Source organism: Thamnophis elegans, chromosome 2, assembly GCF_009769535.1.
Source record: "Thamnophis elegans isolate rThaEle1 chromosome 2, rThaEle1.pri, whole genome shotgun sequence".
Lineage (NCBI taxonomy): Eukaryota > Metazoa > Chordata > Lepidosauria > Squamata > Colubridae > Thamnophis > Thamnophis elegans.
In genome coordinates, this window is record NC_045542.1 from 57813990 (window position 1) to 57832657 (window position 18668).

General features: G+C 40.9%; 1 protein-coding gene across 5 annotated transcripts in view; it reads right to left on the reverse strand.

Moving 5' to 3' along the window:
- SEPTIN9 (septin 9) overlaps positions 1-18668 on the reverse strand; it is a 282042-nt gene that overhangs the window by 13615 nt on the left and 249759 nt on the right. For all 5 annotated transcript variants that reach the window (XM_032209323.1, XM_032209327.1, XM_032209324.1 and 2 more), the window contains 3 exons: positions 9082-9210; positions 8739-8820; positions 6343-6480 (listed from right to left, as the gene is read on the reverse strand). In XM_032209323.1, coding sequence (XP_032065214.1) covers positions 6343-6480; positions 8739-8820; positions 9082-9210 — 349 coding nt within the window. The remainder of the gene's footprint in view (positions 1-6342; positions 6481-8738; positions 8821-9081; positions 9211-18668) is intronic.

The following is an 18668-nucleotide window of genomic DNA, read 5'->3' on the forward strand; positions in this document are numbered from 1 at the left end:
ATACGGTATGTCTAGAGCTTGCTGACACATTGGCCTTTTGTTCATAAATCATAAGTTCTATCTCCTAATTGATAGAATACAAAAAATAATATGTTGGCTTATAAAATAATTTCTATTGTAGGGAACTGCATAAAATAGTGTCAGCTTGACATAAAATGTGGGCTTTGGTGTGTGTCTATAGCACACTGGCCCAAAAGTGTTCAGCCATCTTTACGGTTAGCAGGCAATACTGTATAGGGTAAAATCAAGGCCGGTAACCAGTCTACGCCTCTTTTTTCTTAGTAAAAACATTATTAGGGAGCCTCAATTGACCAAAGCTACACCAGTACAAGTCAGCATTTATGAACCCTTCTTAAGACTGTAATAGCCTATGGAAGACTGTAACTTTAAATATAAGAGGACTAAATGGTAAAAAAGTATACATTAGTATAATGAAATGAAAGCAAGAAAAGCTGTGAGTCGATAAAATAAAAAGGTGGAATATGTAATAGGTTTGAATATTCTGATTTAATAGAGTGGTGTTGAATACAGACAAGAAAGTGAAGATACAGGTTAATTATGAATGAAAGGTCTAACAGAGTTCCCCAAACTTTCTGGGTTGGTGGCCTGGAAGGGTGGAGGGGCAGGTGCCTTTACACATGCACGCGCATGAGCAAATAGGGCCAAGAGAGCAATGCTCACGGTGATGGTAGCACACTCATACGGTAGTGGGCCTTGGCCCACAAGTTGGAGATTCCTGGTCTAACATTTATGAACCGATGCATTTGGATGAGTAGAAGTACAAATCCCTAAGTAGGTGATATCAGTATCTTATGCCCAATGAATGGTGATAATAAAAGAATCGGGTAAATTTGAGAGAAAATTTCACAATACACTGAATAAATATAATCCAGAAAAAAATGGGTTTTTTTGTTATATAATAGGGATGGATGACTGGGAATGCAATGAACAAATATAGAAAAGCTGATTGGGCCATTCAGAGACTGAAGAATGAATAATAATGTTAAACCGAGTGAGTGATTACTTAAAGATAGATCCCTTTGTTCTAAATACTTTGCTTATTCATAAGTCTACTAATGAGAACACATGCAAATGAAATGAATATAAATTTAAAAACATGATGTATTTGATGGTTTATTAGAATTAATGAAGACAACAAGGGAGATGAATCTGAAAAAGATTCACAATTAAGCACAATTAAGTAGTGTCAAAGGGAAAATATTGGGAGGAAAAAATGTGCTGTTGTAGAGAAGAATCTGTATGACTTGAATAGATTTTTTAAAAGGAGGAAAAGTGGGGGGAAAAAACCAAAATAAAAATTATTGCACTCCCAACAGAACAAATACAAAGTGGGTAAAAAGGAAAAAAAGGATGGATAAACTGATTGGCACAAGGTTTGTGGAATAAAACAAATGAGAAGTATGAGCAAGGAGATTTAGTGGAACAATAAACTGAAAGTGATAGTGCATCAAAAAAACCGCATGTGGGAGAATTTAAAAAAACCCCAAGAGAATGATAAATGTGTGTGGCGATATATAAAGAGCTGCAAAGAATATAACCAAAGTTTGAAAGAGTTTGAAAAAAGCAGAGAAAATGCAGAGCAATTTTAATGTATTTTTTAAAAAAATCTGAAGACGGCTAAACAAAAAGTCTGAATGACAATAAAAATTAAAGCAATGGAATCATTTAGGACAAAGCTGAAATTTTTAAAAAATGGCAGAAAGAATATTTTATATGTTTACATACATACATACATACATACATACATACATATATACATATATATATATACACATACATACATACATACATACATACTTACATACATACATACATGCATACATACATACATGGGTTAATGGTTATCTCGAAGAAATGAATGTCAGAAACATTTGTGACTCCAAACAGAATGATGAAGGGGAAGTCATAGTAGATACTTTGAGGGTACTGAAAAATGTTAATCACAGCTGTTGATGATGATGCAACTAGAGAACCTTCACCTGATGGATGTGATCGAGTGGCTCTGTGATTTGTATAATATGCACATGTGAAAAGTGCATCCATGCCCAATGACTGGGAAAATGTTAATGTTCCCTTCTACAAAGCAAAAAGGAGTAAATGCAAAAGCTATAGGAGGATTAGTTTCTTAAGCATGCCTAGGAAAGCATGTGGCAGAATTCTCACTGAATTTTGACCAAATGTACCATGGCTTTATGTTAGACAAGGAATGTACTGAACAAGTTTAGCAAGTCATTAGAAATCTATGTATGTGTAGAATTATGTTTACAACACATTTAGTGGTTTAGAGAAAGTCTATGATAGAGTTGAATTATGGAATATAATTAAGGAATATATTATAAGAGCCGAGGTGGCACAGTGGTTAAATGCAGTACTGCAGGCTACTTCAGCTGACTGCAGTTCTGCAGTTCGGCTGTTCAAATCTCACCGGCTCAGGGTTGACTCAGCCTTCCATCCTTCCGAGGTGGGTAAAATGAGGACCCGGATTGTTAGGGGGCAATATGCTGACTCTGTAAACCGCTTAGAGAGGGCTGAAAGCCCTATGAAGCGGTATATAAGTCTAACTGCTATTGCTATTGCTATAAAGGTAAAGATAAAGGATTCCCCTGTCCAGTTGTTTCTGACTCTAGGGCAGTGATGGCGAACCTTTTTTGTCTCCCATGCCAAAAGCAGGGGGAGCACAGGAGGGTCATGTGCAGGCATGCCACACCCATAATGCTATCGGTGTGACCTCCCCCCGCATGTGCATGTGCGCACGACCAGAAAACCCCACCTCTTTTGGCATGGTTTTTTCATCCTCCCCAGACTCCAGAGGCTTTCTAGGAGCCTGGGGAGGGCGAAAACAGCCTCCCCATGCCCCCCCAGACACCCTCTTCCAGTTTGCTAGTAGGGTTTTTGCCCTCAGGAGCCTTCAGGGAAGCCTTCTGAAGGCCCCTGAAGGCTCCGGAGGGTGAAAAATGGACCTAGGGGGAATCTGGAAGTTCAGGAATTGTGACTTCTGGTTTGTTCTTAGGGCCAGTTTTTGCTCTCCGGAGCCTTCAGGGAAGCCTCCTGAAGGCTCCGGAGGGCGAAAAATGGCCTCAAAAGAAGGCCAAAGTCAGCTGACCAGATGACAGAGCAACGCCTTGCGTGCCCTGACAAATGGCTCCACGTGCCACCTGTGGCACGTGTGTCATAGGTTCGCCATCACGGCTCTAGGGGGTGATGCTCATCTCAGTTTCTAAGCTGAGGGAGCCAGTGTTGTCAGTAGACATTTCTGTGGTCATATGGCCAACATGACTATATGCCGAGGCACATGGAACACTGTTGCATATTGTATGAATATATTTTATATTGAGGTTTGGTAAAGGAAGAGTAGTACACAAGAGTAGTACAGTACTGTATGTGTGAGAATAAGTGAAATATTGTGTTAATAGTTGAAGTTTGAACAAGGAATAAGTATAATTTTATGCACGTTCTAAAACACTGTTTGTTTCGAAAGGCAATAAGATGATAAGCAGGCATGCATGTTATACTGCTTGTATCTATTACCCTCTTGCAGAAAACCTCCTAAAAAGAGTCATGTTAAACCCTTAGGAATAAGAAGAGACATTCCTGTTCGCAAATCAACATGCTTCTCTCTATAACTCAATGAATTGAAATGTTTGTTAGTGATAACAAACTCTTGGCTATAATGTGTATCCAACTCCACAGATCAATGTGCAAAGTATCATATAAACAGAGAACCATCCCCAAAACAAATTCAGTTGTATTAGGATGAATGGCACAGAGTTGAGTATTCCAAATAAACAAACATATATCAAGGGAGGAATCAAGAAAAATACAGTCTTTGGCAAGTGTATAATGCCCTCTATAGTATACTTAGAGTCTACTTTGGAAGAGTAGACTGTCCCCACTAGGATTTAGTGGAAACGCCTGCAAATTGACCCTTACCCATCATTTTAATGTTGAAGAATACACTCAAGGGACAGGCGGAGGAAATATAGAAGTGATGAAAAGAATTTTGCTCTGACCTCAAAAAGAAAATGATTCCTCAGCTCTGGGAAAGTAGAAAGGCTGAAAAAGTGTCTCAGAATAACCCCACCTTGACCCTGTTCTCTTTAAAAAGGGGGCAGTGAAGGTTATGCACATGCCGTCAAGATTCAGCTAATATATCCTGCAACAATAAAGTAGCATTCCTGGAATCCTGCAGTGTTTCTTGGCCTGGCCAATCAAAGGGCTAATATTCCCTAAATTATGGCACTCGAAACTTCACCCAGTAAATTTCACTATGAATATTCTTCCATGTATGACCACAATTGGGTTAAATTTTATTACCTGTTTTGCCATGGCTGTTAAGTGAATGACACCAGTTGTTAAGTGAAGCATGCGGTCACTGAGTGAATCCAGCTTCCCTCAGTCAGTTACTCTACATCTTGAGAGCTGGCTGGGAAAGTTGAAAACAGTGATCAAGTGACTCTGGGACACTGCACTCATCATAAGTCCAAGGGCCTGAATTTTGATCGCGTGAACGTGGGGATGCTGCAACAATGGTGAATGCAAGAACCACCTGTAAGACACTTCTTTCAGTGTTGTCCTAACTTCAAACTGTCACAAAATAAATGGTTGCAAGTCAGTGGTGGGTTCCTACTGGTTCAGCCAAACTGGTAGTGTTTTGGTGGCCTCCTGGGTCGCTGGAATAGGCGGTGAGCCAAGCCTGCCATGACCCCGAACCATTTCTCCAGGAGCCGCCATCTTGTTTTTAGCTTCTGCACATGCACAGAACAATTTTTATTGCACTGTGCATGCGCGTGCAGCGTGCCCATGAGCAAACCGGCAGTAGTCCCTGCCAGAACCCACTCCTGTTGCAAGTCATTGACTGTACACTGAGTACAGTAGAGCACATGCAAGCAGGGTACTTCCTTGTGTACTTAAAGGGTCTTGGATGGAGTTTTGATGGGAGGTGGGGAAGTAAAGCTTTAAAGGAAATTAGAACAAAGAGCAGACTCAGCTTCCCTCCCTGATGCACAAGAACATAAAATTACACTGACGGGAAGAGGGTGCCAAATCAATTCAAAGTGGAAATGGGTGTGTGCACACGTGTGATATATGCTCACAGAATGTAAGGTGCCAAAATACACCCAGAAAATTGGGTTTGGCTTATCCATGGACAGGCTTAACCACAAGTATATTCAGGAATACTTTTAAAAAGTATTCACATATTCTGCATATGCACATGGATAAGCAGATTTAATTTTTTTTAACCAAAATACCATGGAAAAAAACATGTGCCACCCACATATAAGCTGACTGAAAATTAAAACACAAAAAAATTCCGAGGGTTGGTTACTTGTGCATGGTTTATTTTTTTGTGGTGTTTTGATTAACACAGGGTCAGTTTATTTGCAGATGGGCTTATACACGAGTATATAAGGTGCTTAGTTAAACTTGAAAGTTTTCTCAAAAGCCATACAACCCTGAGTACAGTATCACAGACCAGAAAGACTCTCAGTGTATCCTTAACTACCAGGAGCAATTACGGAAAAGTTTAAAAGGAAGCAGAAAAAGAGAAAGAGGGGGGGAGGGGTTGCCGGGGGCGGGGGGGGGGCACACAAAGAGAGACTGGGTACATCTATGTTTTTTCTCTGACTCTTCCCACATCCATTACAACCTGCCTGCAAACTGCAACTCGACCTTCCCTATAAACTTGCTACTTCTTGCCAACTCCCCCTCCCTCAATCCATATGTCATATTTTTTTTTTTTTTGACTTGGGATAGGAAAGCAAAGCCCTAGAATGAACTGTCTGGGGCAGAGGCCCAAGGAACACCTAGGCCTAACCTCCAGCAGGGATATCAAGCTACATGAAAGTCAGAAATGATGTGTCTCATAGGTTCAAAACCCTAGCCTTATATTGGAAACACATGTTTCTGGGAAAAGAGGAATACACTAGGCAGACTTTTAGGCACCGCTTACCACGCAAGCAGCAGGGTGAGAGGGAAACCGTGGGGCGCAATTAAAAAGCCTCTCCCAGGCAGTCTAATGTTTCAGCGGCTGTAAGAGGGGAAGAGCTAATATGTGGAAGTATGATGGTTCTCAAGGAAGGATAGGTTGCCTTGCCGGACAAGCTGTGAATCAGCACCTAGGTCCAGCTGCAACTGAAAAGGTGTGTGACTTGCAAGGGGGAAAGAAAACAGGGCTAGTAATGATGCAAGGCTTATTTGAAGGCAGGGACTGAGAAAGCACATATTTTCTTGGATGTCTGGTTCCAGGGAAAGGTGGCAATCTGTGCCACAGAGCTCATCTACAGAAAATCAGAGGGTATAGTTCGGAAGGAGCATACATACGAGTGGCCAGTGGCAGGGATGAAATATATACAGCAGTGAACTCTGCTATCCGGGATCTGCCTCTTCCGATTAATATTTAGCTCTTCCTGGAGATACTTTTCATATTGGTCATTGATGAACTTCATAATAGGTTGCCAACTGTTGCAAGAAAGAAAGGAAGAAAAATAAAATATTAGAGGCAGGGATTTTCTTAAAAAACACCCAGTGCATTCACTTTCTCAAGCTTTGAAGCACCGATTGATTGCCATCAAGTCGTTTTTGACTCCTAAGGACCACATAAGTTTTCTCCTAGATTTTCTCTTTAAGCACGTCAAGTTTAATAAAAGAAGAGGGCGTTGGCTAATTATGTTTGTTTGTATACACTGTACTTTTGCTAGCACTTTACAGGAAAAAGTCCATGGGCAGAGAATCACAGAATCAACTCTCTCAGTCTGATTTAAGTATACAATTATGAGCAATAAGAAAGTATTTAAAAAATCAGCCACTTCATTTTGACAGAATTGTTAGGAAGGCTAACATTTCCATTTTGGGCTTTTTCAGGAGATACAGCAGATTGTTGCTTGTTGGCAGAGGCACATCACAGCCACCCAGTGTTTGCAAACAAAAATTCTCAAATGCTTGCTATGAAAAGTTAGACAGGGTAGATACACTCCAGGTCCCTACCCTTAATGTTATCATTTGATGGAACCTTGAAGATGCACCTTCATGGTGGCCACACAGCTCTTTGGACCAGCCCTTCACCTGACACCCAAGGGATCCCTATGCTTTTAGCTTCTAGATGACTGTGAAGCCCTGACTCTTGACTTGAGCATTGGGATAGGAGGGGGTTGAGCTGGGAAGCCGGTTGATCTTACCACCTGGATGAGGAAGGGAGGTACTTCTATTTTAACTGTGTTTTTATTGACTGACCTACTTAGAATATGAGATACATGACTATATAAGTTCTCTAAATAAATACATACAGTATATACATATATATAAACTACCTTTATTTGTATGTGCGTGTGTATAGTATGTATGTATGTATGTATGTATGCATGCATGCATGCATGCATGTATGTATGTATGTATGTATGTATTCTTGTATTTGGGTCTTTTCCTGTGCAAAATCCAGCATACCTACACCCGTGAAAATCTATGAAAACAAATATGTGTGTGTGTGTGTGTGTGTGTGTGTACATACGCGTACACACACACACACAAACATATATATATATATATATATATATATATATATATATATATATATATATATATATATATATATATATATATATATATATATAAATATATATATATTTGTTTTCATAGATTTTCACAGGTGTAGGTATGCTGGATTTTATACGGGAAAAGACCCGAATACAAGAAGACATGAAGACATACATACATACATACATACATACATACATACACACACACACACACACACACACACACACACACACACACACACATATATATATATATATATATTTAAAGTCACAACCCCTGGTATGCCCAAATATGGGAGGAAGGTCACACTTCCATTCTCTGTCCTTCGGCTCGTCACAAGAGACCATCAAGACAGAAACCCAATATTTTTTTTACTGTTGCCTTTTTGTTACAAATGTTATATTTGTGCTGATTTGTGCTACATATATATATATATATGTAGTTTCCCGAGCATGCAGTGCTCAGTATCAGCATCTCTTCACTGCAGAAATATACAGCCTTTAGCTCTCCCCTGTATTTCTACTTATGCTCTTTGACAGGCAGGCCCCCTTAAAGTTAAGAGAGGAATGAAATCTGAAGCTAATTTGCATTTGCTGTATTTGGAGGCATGCCACCATTGTTTTGTTGACTTTGGAAGGTTGATGTCATTTGATATTCCTTATTCCAGATCCTTTGCAAAATAGTAAGGAAACAGTAAGATGTATTCTCAAGAGTCCTTTCTTTCACTCATATAATTCACATCAACCATGGAGGTGACCCTTTGCTAATAGTGCACCATGGCATCACATTTTCCTACACGTTATAGAAGGAATTCCATCGTAGTTCTTTTCTGAGTAATTTAATTGGTCAGCCAATCCTCATGAGAAAAGATGTATAAGTAACTGCAAATTTCCATATCTGTAAAGTACGGTTTGCTTTAGAAAATTTCCTAGCTTTTGAAGAATCAATAAATTTTGGCATAATTTTTGCTCTTATCCCGATTAAGTTCTTCTCTTTTTGTTTTCAGCCCACAGATGGAAGAAAGTTTAGTCTGAACTGATTTTGCACCAAGTCAGTCAGTCAATCAGTGTCAGCCAAAACAAAACAACAACCAAAAAAAGTAGAGTAGCCACTTTGTTTAGCAGGAGTTTTTGAAGTGCCGCTCCCCTTGTTCTTGGTGCATTTCTCCATTGAAAGTGCCTTACCAATTCTCATTGTTAATGTGGTCCCCAAATCCAGGAGTGTCAATGACAGTCAGTTTCATATGAACACCTTTTTCCTCAATATCTGAAATGGAATGTGAAGATGTTAAATAGCAACGTATCACTTTGGGATGAACACAATGAGTATATGGGAAATCCTTCTTTACATGTATGTTTATCAAAGATGTCCTTGATAAAGAAGTTTAAGCATTTTAACATTTCAAGGATCTTCTATCTTAGTCAATCAAAAGGTGACTCCATGGACCCTCTTTCCCTGGCTGCTAACTTTCCACAAAAAAAAAACCAAAACAAAAACCCAGGCAGACCATCTTTTGGCAACACTCACCGTGTGTGATGGACTTGATTTCAATTGTCTTGGGAATACGCTCTTCAGAACTGGGTTGCACTGACTTGCGACTGATCTTGGATTTGAAAAGGGTATTGATTAGAGTTGATTTTCCCAAGCCACTCTGACCTAAAAGGTAGCAGAAAATAAATTTCAGAAAGCCACATTTTGTTACTGAAGCCATCCCACGGCTAGTCTTGAGTACACACAGACGGGGTGAAATCTTAGCTACCGATTCGCAAATGTGGGTGCGTGCACACGTTTCTGCTTTCTGGCTAATATAAATCACGCATCACAGCTTACTGTGGGAAATACTGGTTCGCCCAATCCGGTAGCATGTTTTTTTACTACTGGTTGTGGCGAACCGGTCCGAACTGGTAGCATTTCACCCCTGCATCCAGACTCTCCTTGGAAAACATGTGATGATACACACAGAGATTGCTACTATTTGATTTTTGACTGGATTATATTTTTATGACATTTATATTGTTCTGTTTCATGAACAAAATGGTTGTTTCTACAAAAGAAGCATTAAGGAAAACTGTACGCCAGATATAAGGCATAGGAAGTACAGATATAAGACCACATTACCAGCAGCTCTTTGTTAAGTTTGCGTTACGGGCCCCAAACAAGCAAAAAGAAGAGAATAATAATTAATAGGATAATTAAGAAACAGAAGAGAATCTTATTTTTTATAATACATGCTTAATTTCTGGTATTTGCTTCTGCTTATAATCTGGTTTATTCTCTTCTTTCCAATTCTGTCATTTGCATGACTATCTCTAGCCCTATTTTTGAAAAAGCAAACAATGTTCTCTCCAAGTTTTCTTACATTAGGAGAACAATTTCAGTCTTCTCATCTCTTTAAGAGAACTTCAAGGAGAAAGAAGTACGTAATTTATAACTCAAAAAAGAAGAGTGTTTCTGTTTGAGTTACATGTGCATGCCTTCTGTTATCGGAGAAGCTCAAAGTGGCATTTTTAATCACACTGGAATTGGTCATGCTGACTGGAGCTCTTAGTGACTCTTCAGCAACATTTGGATTCCATAGGTTTTCTGCTTCAACTCCATGGACTAATTTTAGAAGACAAGCAGTATTGTCAGTTTGGCTTAAATTAAATCGGTTGTTTTTAATTCCCAGTTAAATAAGTTAAAAATCACAACAGCATTTCAAATGAAGTTCATGTTCAACTTCTTCCAATTCAGTATCCCCACCTTCTTCATAAATGAGCAACCTTTGACTTCCAAAATTTGTATTTCAGTGCCCTAAATTGGTTGACAGACATTAAATTATTTTCTCCTTATATTGAGAGTTTATAAACTATGGAACCCTACAAAAAAATACATTCTTTTTTAACAGGAATTCCAGGCCACCCTGTCTCCAACTTAAAATGCCACAGTGGTCCATGTATAAACTATGCAAACTGTGTATGCTGTGAAGTTGATCGGAAGATATGTCATTCCCTCCTTTCAAGGGAAATTTGGAGATTTTGTATAAATGGGGAGGGCATCTAAATTTACATGTTGGTTTCAGAAATCCCATTCTATCTCTGTTGCTATCGGCATGGGAGCACTATGCTTGTTATTAGTGGAAATAATACGCATGGATGACAAATAAATATATCTTATTTTTCAGAGAACGGTGTGAGATGAGTGATGAAAAAATAAACAGTCTTCTATGTTAAAAAAAAAGAAATGCAAAAAACATTATTCCTTTCATTGATACTCTCTTGTATAGTAAACCTGTGCTTTTAAAAATGAGAGAACACAGCTCATATTTCTGAAAATTATTCATGAATTCTGCCTTTCAGCAAGCTGAAAACGACAACTAAGTGTTAGACCAAAATGCTAATTCTGGGTTTGAAAGTCCAGACAGGAATTTAATGAATTCAATTGTCTTGTGAAACCACAACTTAAACAAAATTCAAAGAAGTTAAAAGATCAAAAAAAATGTCAGTGAAAAAAAATACAGGAGCATGCCATTATTTAGATGAGGTGTTTAAGGGGATTGCCATAGTGGTTAAGACTTGCACAGAACACAGGAAATGTAACCTGCATGTATGAGTTACAAAAATATCAACTGTCAGGTTCTTCTAACGTCAAAATCAAGAAACATTTTAAAATGCCTATTTCTAACCTTTATTTACCTCTTGTAATTAAAAAAAAAGCACATTATGAGTGTGTACTACCAACACCTTGCTGTAAAAAAGCAATGATTTGGAAAGCACTAGATCAGTGATGGCAAACTTTTTTTGGCTCCTGTGCCATAAGTAGGGGGAGCATAGGAGGGGTCGTGTGCGGGCGTGCCACCCCCATAATACAATGTGTGATGCCCCCAGTGCGCATGCATGCACTACAGGCGCTCCTCCCATTTTTTGCATGCTTTTTTCATCCTCCCCAGGCTCCAGAGGCTTTATAGGAGCCTGGGGAGGGCGAAAAGAGCGTCCCCCGCCCCTCGGAAGCCCTCCGAAGGCTTCAGGGACCTCCAGGAGGCTTCCCTGAAGCCTCCGGAGCAGTCAAAATGACACTCTGAGCAAACTGGAAGTCCGTTCCCGAACTTCCGTTTTGCTCATAGGGCCGGTTTTTTGCGCTCCGGAGGCTTCAGGGAAGCTCATGAAGCTTCCGGAGGGCCTCAGGGGGGGGAGGGGAGGCTCTTTTCGCCCCCCAGGCTCCTATAAAGCCTCTGGAGCCTGGGGAGGGTGAAAATGGCTTTAAAAAAGGGTGAACTCAGCTGGCCACAGGGCAGCGCCTTGCATGCACTGACAAATGGCTCCGTGTGCCACCTGTGGCACGCGTGGCATAGGTTCACCATCACTGCACTAGATGGAAGAAAGTTGCTTTTATTGTTTTTCATTGTTAGGTTATTAATGCATGGACACTGAATTACACAGTATACAGATCACCCAAAGAGAATGGGGATGTGGTTAGAAAAGTAAATAAATATTTGGTCTAACACAATTAATCACATAAAATATGTTATACTTTAACTAATGGCACAAGTTTTATTTTACTATAAAACGTGGGTGGGGAATGAAGAGAGTTCAGAATGGTGAGAACAGCCTCAGTCACAGCAGACAGAATACCAAATGGGAGATAAGGAAGATAATAGAAGACCATAAGCAAATGAAAACAACACTGAAGCTACCCCAAGAGGCCCTCTGCTTATAAGACATGAGCCCAAGGTCCATATATTGTTTTAATGTTCGATTGGGAGCCACCTAGAATTGGTTAGAAAATGGGCAGCTACGTGAATGGGTAAAATATATAAATAAATCATCCTGTGTGAAAGTGTGACACAGAAAGGTTATAAAATAAATGAAGGCCCTGTTAGGAATAGTAGAGTATATATTTAGTCAAAGAAGTTTATTTTTCATCTTGCTTAGTTGCAAAGGGTAGACAATAAATCACATATTGTTTTCAAAACTGTAATATACAGTATTAGTCTCTGCCACAAGGCATAAACTGATATAACCAAACAGTCATTTTTAAAGGCCCAGCAAAACTCTTAATTCTTTTGCAGAGATACCCTATAGCACAAGGCCAACTGAGGAGTAATAAAGCTTCATACTTTAACCCAATTTAATTCCAACCTTCCTCCTGTACTTATAGTTATGTTCATATTTATTTATTTAGAAACTTACATGGCTGCCTTATATTATGCAAGATAATCTGAGGCAGCTCAACGCTAACATTAAATAAAACCAGAATATTATAAAGTAACCCCAACAATACTAGGTATCCCAAATACAGCACCACAATATCACATAATCTCCCCATACAATTTGCTGGGCTCACTTGTGCCCTATCCAAAGCCTGGGTGAAATGCCAAGTTTTCACATGCCTCTGAAGGGCTAATAGGATGGGCCCCGTCTGAATGTCAGAGGGGGGACAGCCACAGAAAAGTTGTCCTGATTCTACAGCCTGATTTAATAGACTGTACATGTATATAACTATATAGTATAAACAGTGAGAAGATTATCATGGAAGAAATGCTGGTATAAGAATTGTGGAGTTTTAATTTTGCACACAATTTTGTTCAGCCGTAAAAATAAGCAGACACAGAAATGAATCCAATCTTCCTAGGAATATTAAAAAGCAGTAAGAGAAATGAAAAGTTTACGAGTGTCAACGGAACCAGGAAACCAGATATACGGCTATATTTCTGGCACTGCCTTCCAAACAGCCACAAATAAAGACAGAAAAATTCTACACTGAATGCTTCATTTCCTAAGCATACTGAATCTGCTTGAGCCAGGACTTTTTGAGATTTTATTAAAAACGGTGCACCCACCCCTTCAAGGAAATGAAACAAAGTACCGTATTTTTTGGTGTATAAGATGCAATCCCCCCCCCCAAAAAAAATGTGGGTGGAAATATCTATGCATCGTATAGAGCAAATGTTACCGAAGCCCCACCTACCCACCGGCCCCTACCCTTTGGCCTCCCAGCAATTTGCTTCCTTGCAGCAAAAAGCATGGTCAGCTTCAGCACAGCCTGATTTAGCATGAGCAGCTGATTGGTGGTAGGATCAGACTCCCAGAATACCACTATCAGCTGTACCAGGCTGCGGGAATTGATACCACCCATCGCTACCACCATGTATCGCCGCCTCAGCATGCCCCATTTTTGGCCTCCGCATGCCCCATTTTTGGCCAGTTCCAGGTGGCAGTAGCAGTGATGCCCGCTGCCTGGAATGGGCCAAAAATGTGATGCAAGGAGGTAAAAAATGGGGCATGCAGAGGTGGCGATAGGTGATGGCGGCAATAAGCGGCAATGGCCGGTGGTGATCCCTGCAGCCTGGAACAGCTGATAGGCAGTATTCCGGGTGGCTGATCCAACTGTCAATCAGCTGCTCATGCTAAACCAACCACCAATCAGCTGATGTGCTGAAGCTTACCAGGCTGTTTGCTTCAAGGGGCCAAATTGCTGAGAGGCAGAGGCAAAAAAAATTTCTTGTTTTCCTCCCAAAAAACTAGGTGCATCTTATAGTCCGGAGAGTCTTATAGTCTAAAAATACAGTATTTTTAACAGTCAAGTATTCAGTTAATATGTACATCAAAACTGCAGTTTTAACCATCCTCAAATATATGTCAACTGTCTACATTGGTTAATCTGCTAAGCATCTGGAGCTAAATATTTGTTGAATAGTATATGCACCCAGTCTGCAATAAAATCCTAGAAAAAGAAGAATGAAAAAAATGCACTACAACTCTTTTTAGAGAATCTTAGAAAGATGGCACTTAACTATTGGGCTATAAATGATTAGGAGAACAAAGCAGAGAATTTTAGTTATCTTCAAATTTTAAACCAAACTTGAAATAAACCATTTCACTGATAAGTCCGGGTGAGCAAGAATTACCAAAAGGCAATCAGGTAAAGCAGGAATGACTAATAAATTTGGAAATGAAATATTCTCTTCTGTTTTCCCCACAAAGCAAATTTAATTATTTTGTAATGTAAGCTGCAGCTCATCTGTCTTTGTTCCCTGCCTTGGCCTGTTTTCACAAAAACATTTTCACCTGTTAATAGTCACAGTTCATTGTAGTATTTTCACTCTGTATCCCTAGATCATTGGGAAATTTGAGCCACCATTCTATGTTTGATCTCATTCCTTTTTCCCTTGATAATTTCATTCTCTCCCCCCCCCCCCCCAATCACAGGTTCAGCCAGTTCTCACTGGCTCTCCTGAACTGTTACTGAATTGCTGATGCAGTTTGGAGAACTGGCTAAAAATAAAGTGCAAGAGAGGTTTTTTCCCCTGTCTCTCCCTTCAGTTAATAGCTCTGGGTAGACAGCCAAGAACCACCTAACAGCTGCAGCTGCAATGCAACAGATTCACGCTGAATCAAGTCAATAAACAACAGAAAAGGACAGGATTAGGGCAGGGAAATCCATCAATCACCCATCTAGGGATGAGATTAACCTCTTCCATTCAGGAAGAAGAACAAGATTACAAACATTTTCATTATAAATGAAAATGTTTCATTTATAAAGAATATTAAGTAACAATTCTGTGAGTTTCCCAAGACCTTTTATAGCTGATGCAATGTTGGCTATTTCTTGTTTCTTCCTGGGGAAAAAGATACAGGAGGGGACAATGATGCAGCTTGATCATACAGGCTGTGAATTTAATGCATGTGTGGTCCAGCCAGCTGTATTGCTTCTGTTGTGAAGCACTCAATTTAGAACTTGGAGAACATAGAATAATAGAGTTGGAAGGGTTAATGTTTTTGGCAGCCTTTCAATTAGTATGAGCGGCTGCTCTTAGTTTTCCTCTCAGCTGCTGTGTTTGCTTTGGAGTTGACTTTTTTAAAAAGGGGAATGACTGTTTTAAGATTTCTGCATTGTTTTAGTGGTTTCTTGCACTATTCGTTTGGGATGTACTTCCCTCATTCTTTTTGAAAGCTTCTAGTGACTCACAACAACTGAAGACAAGCTATTCCATTGATTGATTGGTCTCACTCTTAGGAAATTTCTCTTTAGTCCTAGGTTGTTCTCTCTTTGGATAGTTGTCATCTATTGTTTCTTTCTGTGCCTTTTTTGTGCTTTGGAAAATAGATTTGACTCCCTCATTTTTGTAGGAGCCCCTCAAATTTCCTGACAGAACAATTAATCAGTGGAACAATTTGCCTCCAGAAGTTGTAAATGCTCCAACACTTGAAGTTTTTAAGAAGAGATTGGATAATCATTTGTTTGAAGTGGTGTAGAGTTTCCTGCCTAACAGGGCTTTGGACTAGAAGACCTCCAAGATCTTTTCCAACTCTGTTGTTCTATTCCATTCTAAATATTGGATTTGAATCCCAACCATTGCCCCCAATGACCTAGTATAGCCAGCCACAAATCATCTATTTACCAAAACAAAAACTAATGAGGTTGCTCCATTAAACTGGCCATACAATACCAATATCTCCTGTTGTCTTTTTAATCATGATGAATAATGCGTCAGTGTAACAATCATGTAGGAGATGTCACTTCAGAAGAGTTTTTTTTAAAAAGAAAAAAAAACCTATTTTCTAAATAGGTATAGAACTGCTTAGGGCAGTGATGGCGAACCTATGACACGCGTGTCAGTGCTGACACGCGTAGCCATTTCGGGTGACACGCACATGCTCCCCAAACTTGTTTCAGCGGCAGCTCTCAGCCTGGGCGGAGCGTCACGCAGGCTGTGGAAGGAGGAGGAGGAGGAGGAGGAGGAGGAGGAGGGAACCAACCAAAGAGAGGCTTTTACCGGGTCTGCGCCCCACAGCCAGGATCGTCCTTGCGCCTCAAGCCACGTTTCTTCCTGCAAAGCCCTTCGGGCAACCCGAGAGTTCCGCTTGACGCCAGAAGGGCTTTGCAGGAAGAAACGGGGCTTGAGGCGCCAGGACGGTCCTGGCTGTGGGGCGCAGACCCGGTAAAAGCCTCTCTTTGGTTGGTTCCCTCCTCCTCCTCCTCCTCCTCCTCCTCCTCCTCCTTCCACAGCCTGTGTGACGCTGCCGCCCAGGCTGAGAGCTGCCGCTGCCGCTGCTGCACAACTGAGGGAGGGAGAGGGAAAGCAGAGGTAGCCTCAAATTCCACCGTTGGGACAGGGGAAAGGGCTTGTCCCTCAAGAGTGGGGGGGGATAGAGGTGGGAAGAAGGGGCCCGGCCTGTCCCCAGCGCCCCCCACAGACGGATTACGGATCGAACGCTTCTCTCTCTGCAGCCTTTTTCTGCAAGTCCCAGCTACTCAGCGGGGCGTCATCATTTCCGGGGGGTTGCAGTTTTCCAGCTCAGATATCAGGATCCGCCGGGATTAAGTGGGAGAAAACGCCGCTGGCCGAGCGGAACAAACACATCCAAAGGTTAATCTTATTTTATGAAAACACAACTTCCAAAAGTCGATCGTGGCCTCCGTCAAGAAGCTCTTCCCCCACCCCCCACCCATTCTGGGGTCTTGGTGTCCCTCGGCTAAGATCCACCCCGGAAAGCAGAACGGGGGCAGCCCTCCTGTAATTCTGGCTGGGTTAAAGAGCAGGGATGGAGGAGCCATATCACACCTTCATTCAAAGGGTGGGGAGGGGGAGGCCCGATAAAGTCCCTCCCTTGGGGTGTCTGAAGTCCCAGCTGAAGCAGCCGAAGGAAAAAGGATAAGCATCCCTCGCTGCCCAATGGCGCTTGGGGTAACCCCGCTGGGCAGAGCCAGTCGAGGCTCATCCTGCAAATGAGGGTTTCCTTTGGGGAGGGCCAGGTGGTTTCAAGCACCCCAAACAGCCAATCTCTCTCTCTCCGTCCCCCTTCCTTTGCTCCTGGGGCTGCAGAACTTTCCATGGGCTCAACAGTAATTGAGTAAAATTCTAAGCCACTGCAGTAGCTGCTTTTTGGTTTTATTTTTTTTAATATTTATCAGTCTCTCTTTTAGTTGAAGAGTTGAAGTCCACAAGGCTTAAAGCTGTCAGGTTTGAAGACCCCTGGGGTTTTTTTCCTAAAGGGTTAGGGGTGCAAGGGTCTTGTAACTTGACAGCTTTAAGACTTGCACGCTTCAATGCCAGAGTTTCTGAGCCAACATTTTGGTTGCTAAGCAGGACCGTTGGTAAGTGATACTGATAATAATATCAAGGGCAACATACGAAATCGACTGATGAACAAAGAAGTTACTAAGCAGCTATGTTAAATAATTTGTTTTTGGTTTATTAAATACAATTATATTGCAATTATATATTTTTGTAGTTTAAACTATAAATTGCGCAAAATTATGTTTTTGTCGAAGTGACACACAACGCGAGTTATGCTCCATTTTTTGCCGATTTTTGACACACCACGCCAAAAAGGTTGCCCATCACTGGCTTAGGGAAATTATTGTAATATTATCCCACTTTTTAAAAAAATCTATAACTCAAGGTAGAAAACATGCTTAATTTTTCTGTCTCCTATTTTCCAACAACCCTGACATGACTTGGACTGAGAGGAATTAGTCCAAAGTCACCTAGCTGTCTTTTATGCCGAGGTGGCGCAGTGGTTAAATGCAGCACTGCAGGCCACTTCAGCTGACTGCAGTTCTGCAGTTCGGCTGTTCAAATCTCATCGGCTCAGGGTTGACTCAGCCTTCCATCCTTCCGAGGTGGGTGAAATGAGGACCCGGATTGTTGTTGGGGGCAATATGCTGACTCTGTAAACCGCTTAGAGAGGGCTGAAAGCCCTATGAAGCGGTATATAAGTCTAACTGCTATTGCTATTGCTATTGCTATGCTTAAGGTAGGTCTAAAACTCATAGTCACCTGGTTTCTAGGTCGGCCCCTTCACCATTACTTGTTCTCTATTGCTCACAGTCAACCACTCATAGGAATGTAGCTTCTGGTGGAGCAAAGTCTCTTTTTACTTGTTCCTGTATCACTTCTTAATTCAAAGTTGAAAGCAGTGGATGTAGAAGCAACACATTCCTTCCCCTCTCCCAAAAGTGAAAGAAGTCCTTTGTTCCCATGGAAGAATATTGAAAGGAAAATACTTTCCCTGAACTAACATACACAAATGAGGGTGATGTTATACTTAGCTGACGAGAACAGTCTGTGATCGGCAGATTCTTCTTCAGCAACACTCACTCTTCCTACTATGTGAAGTCTAACTATAGAG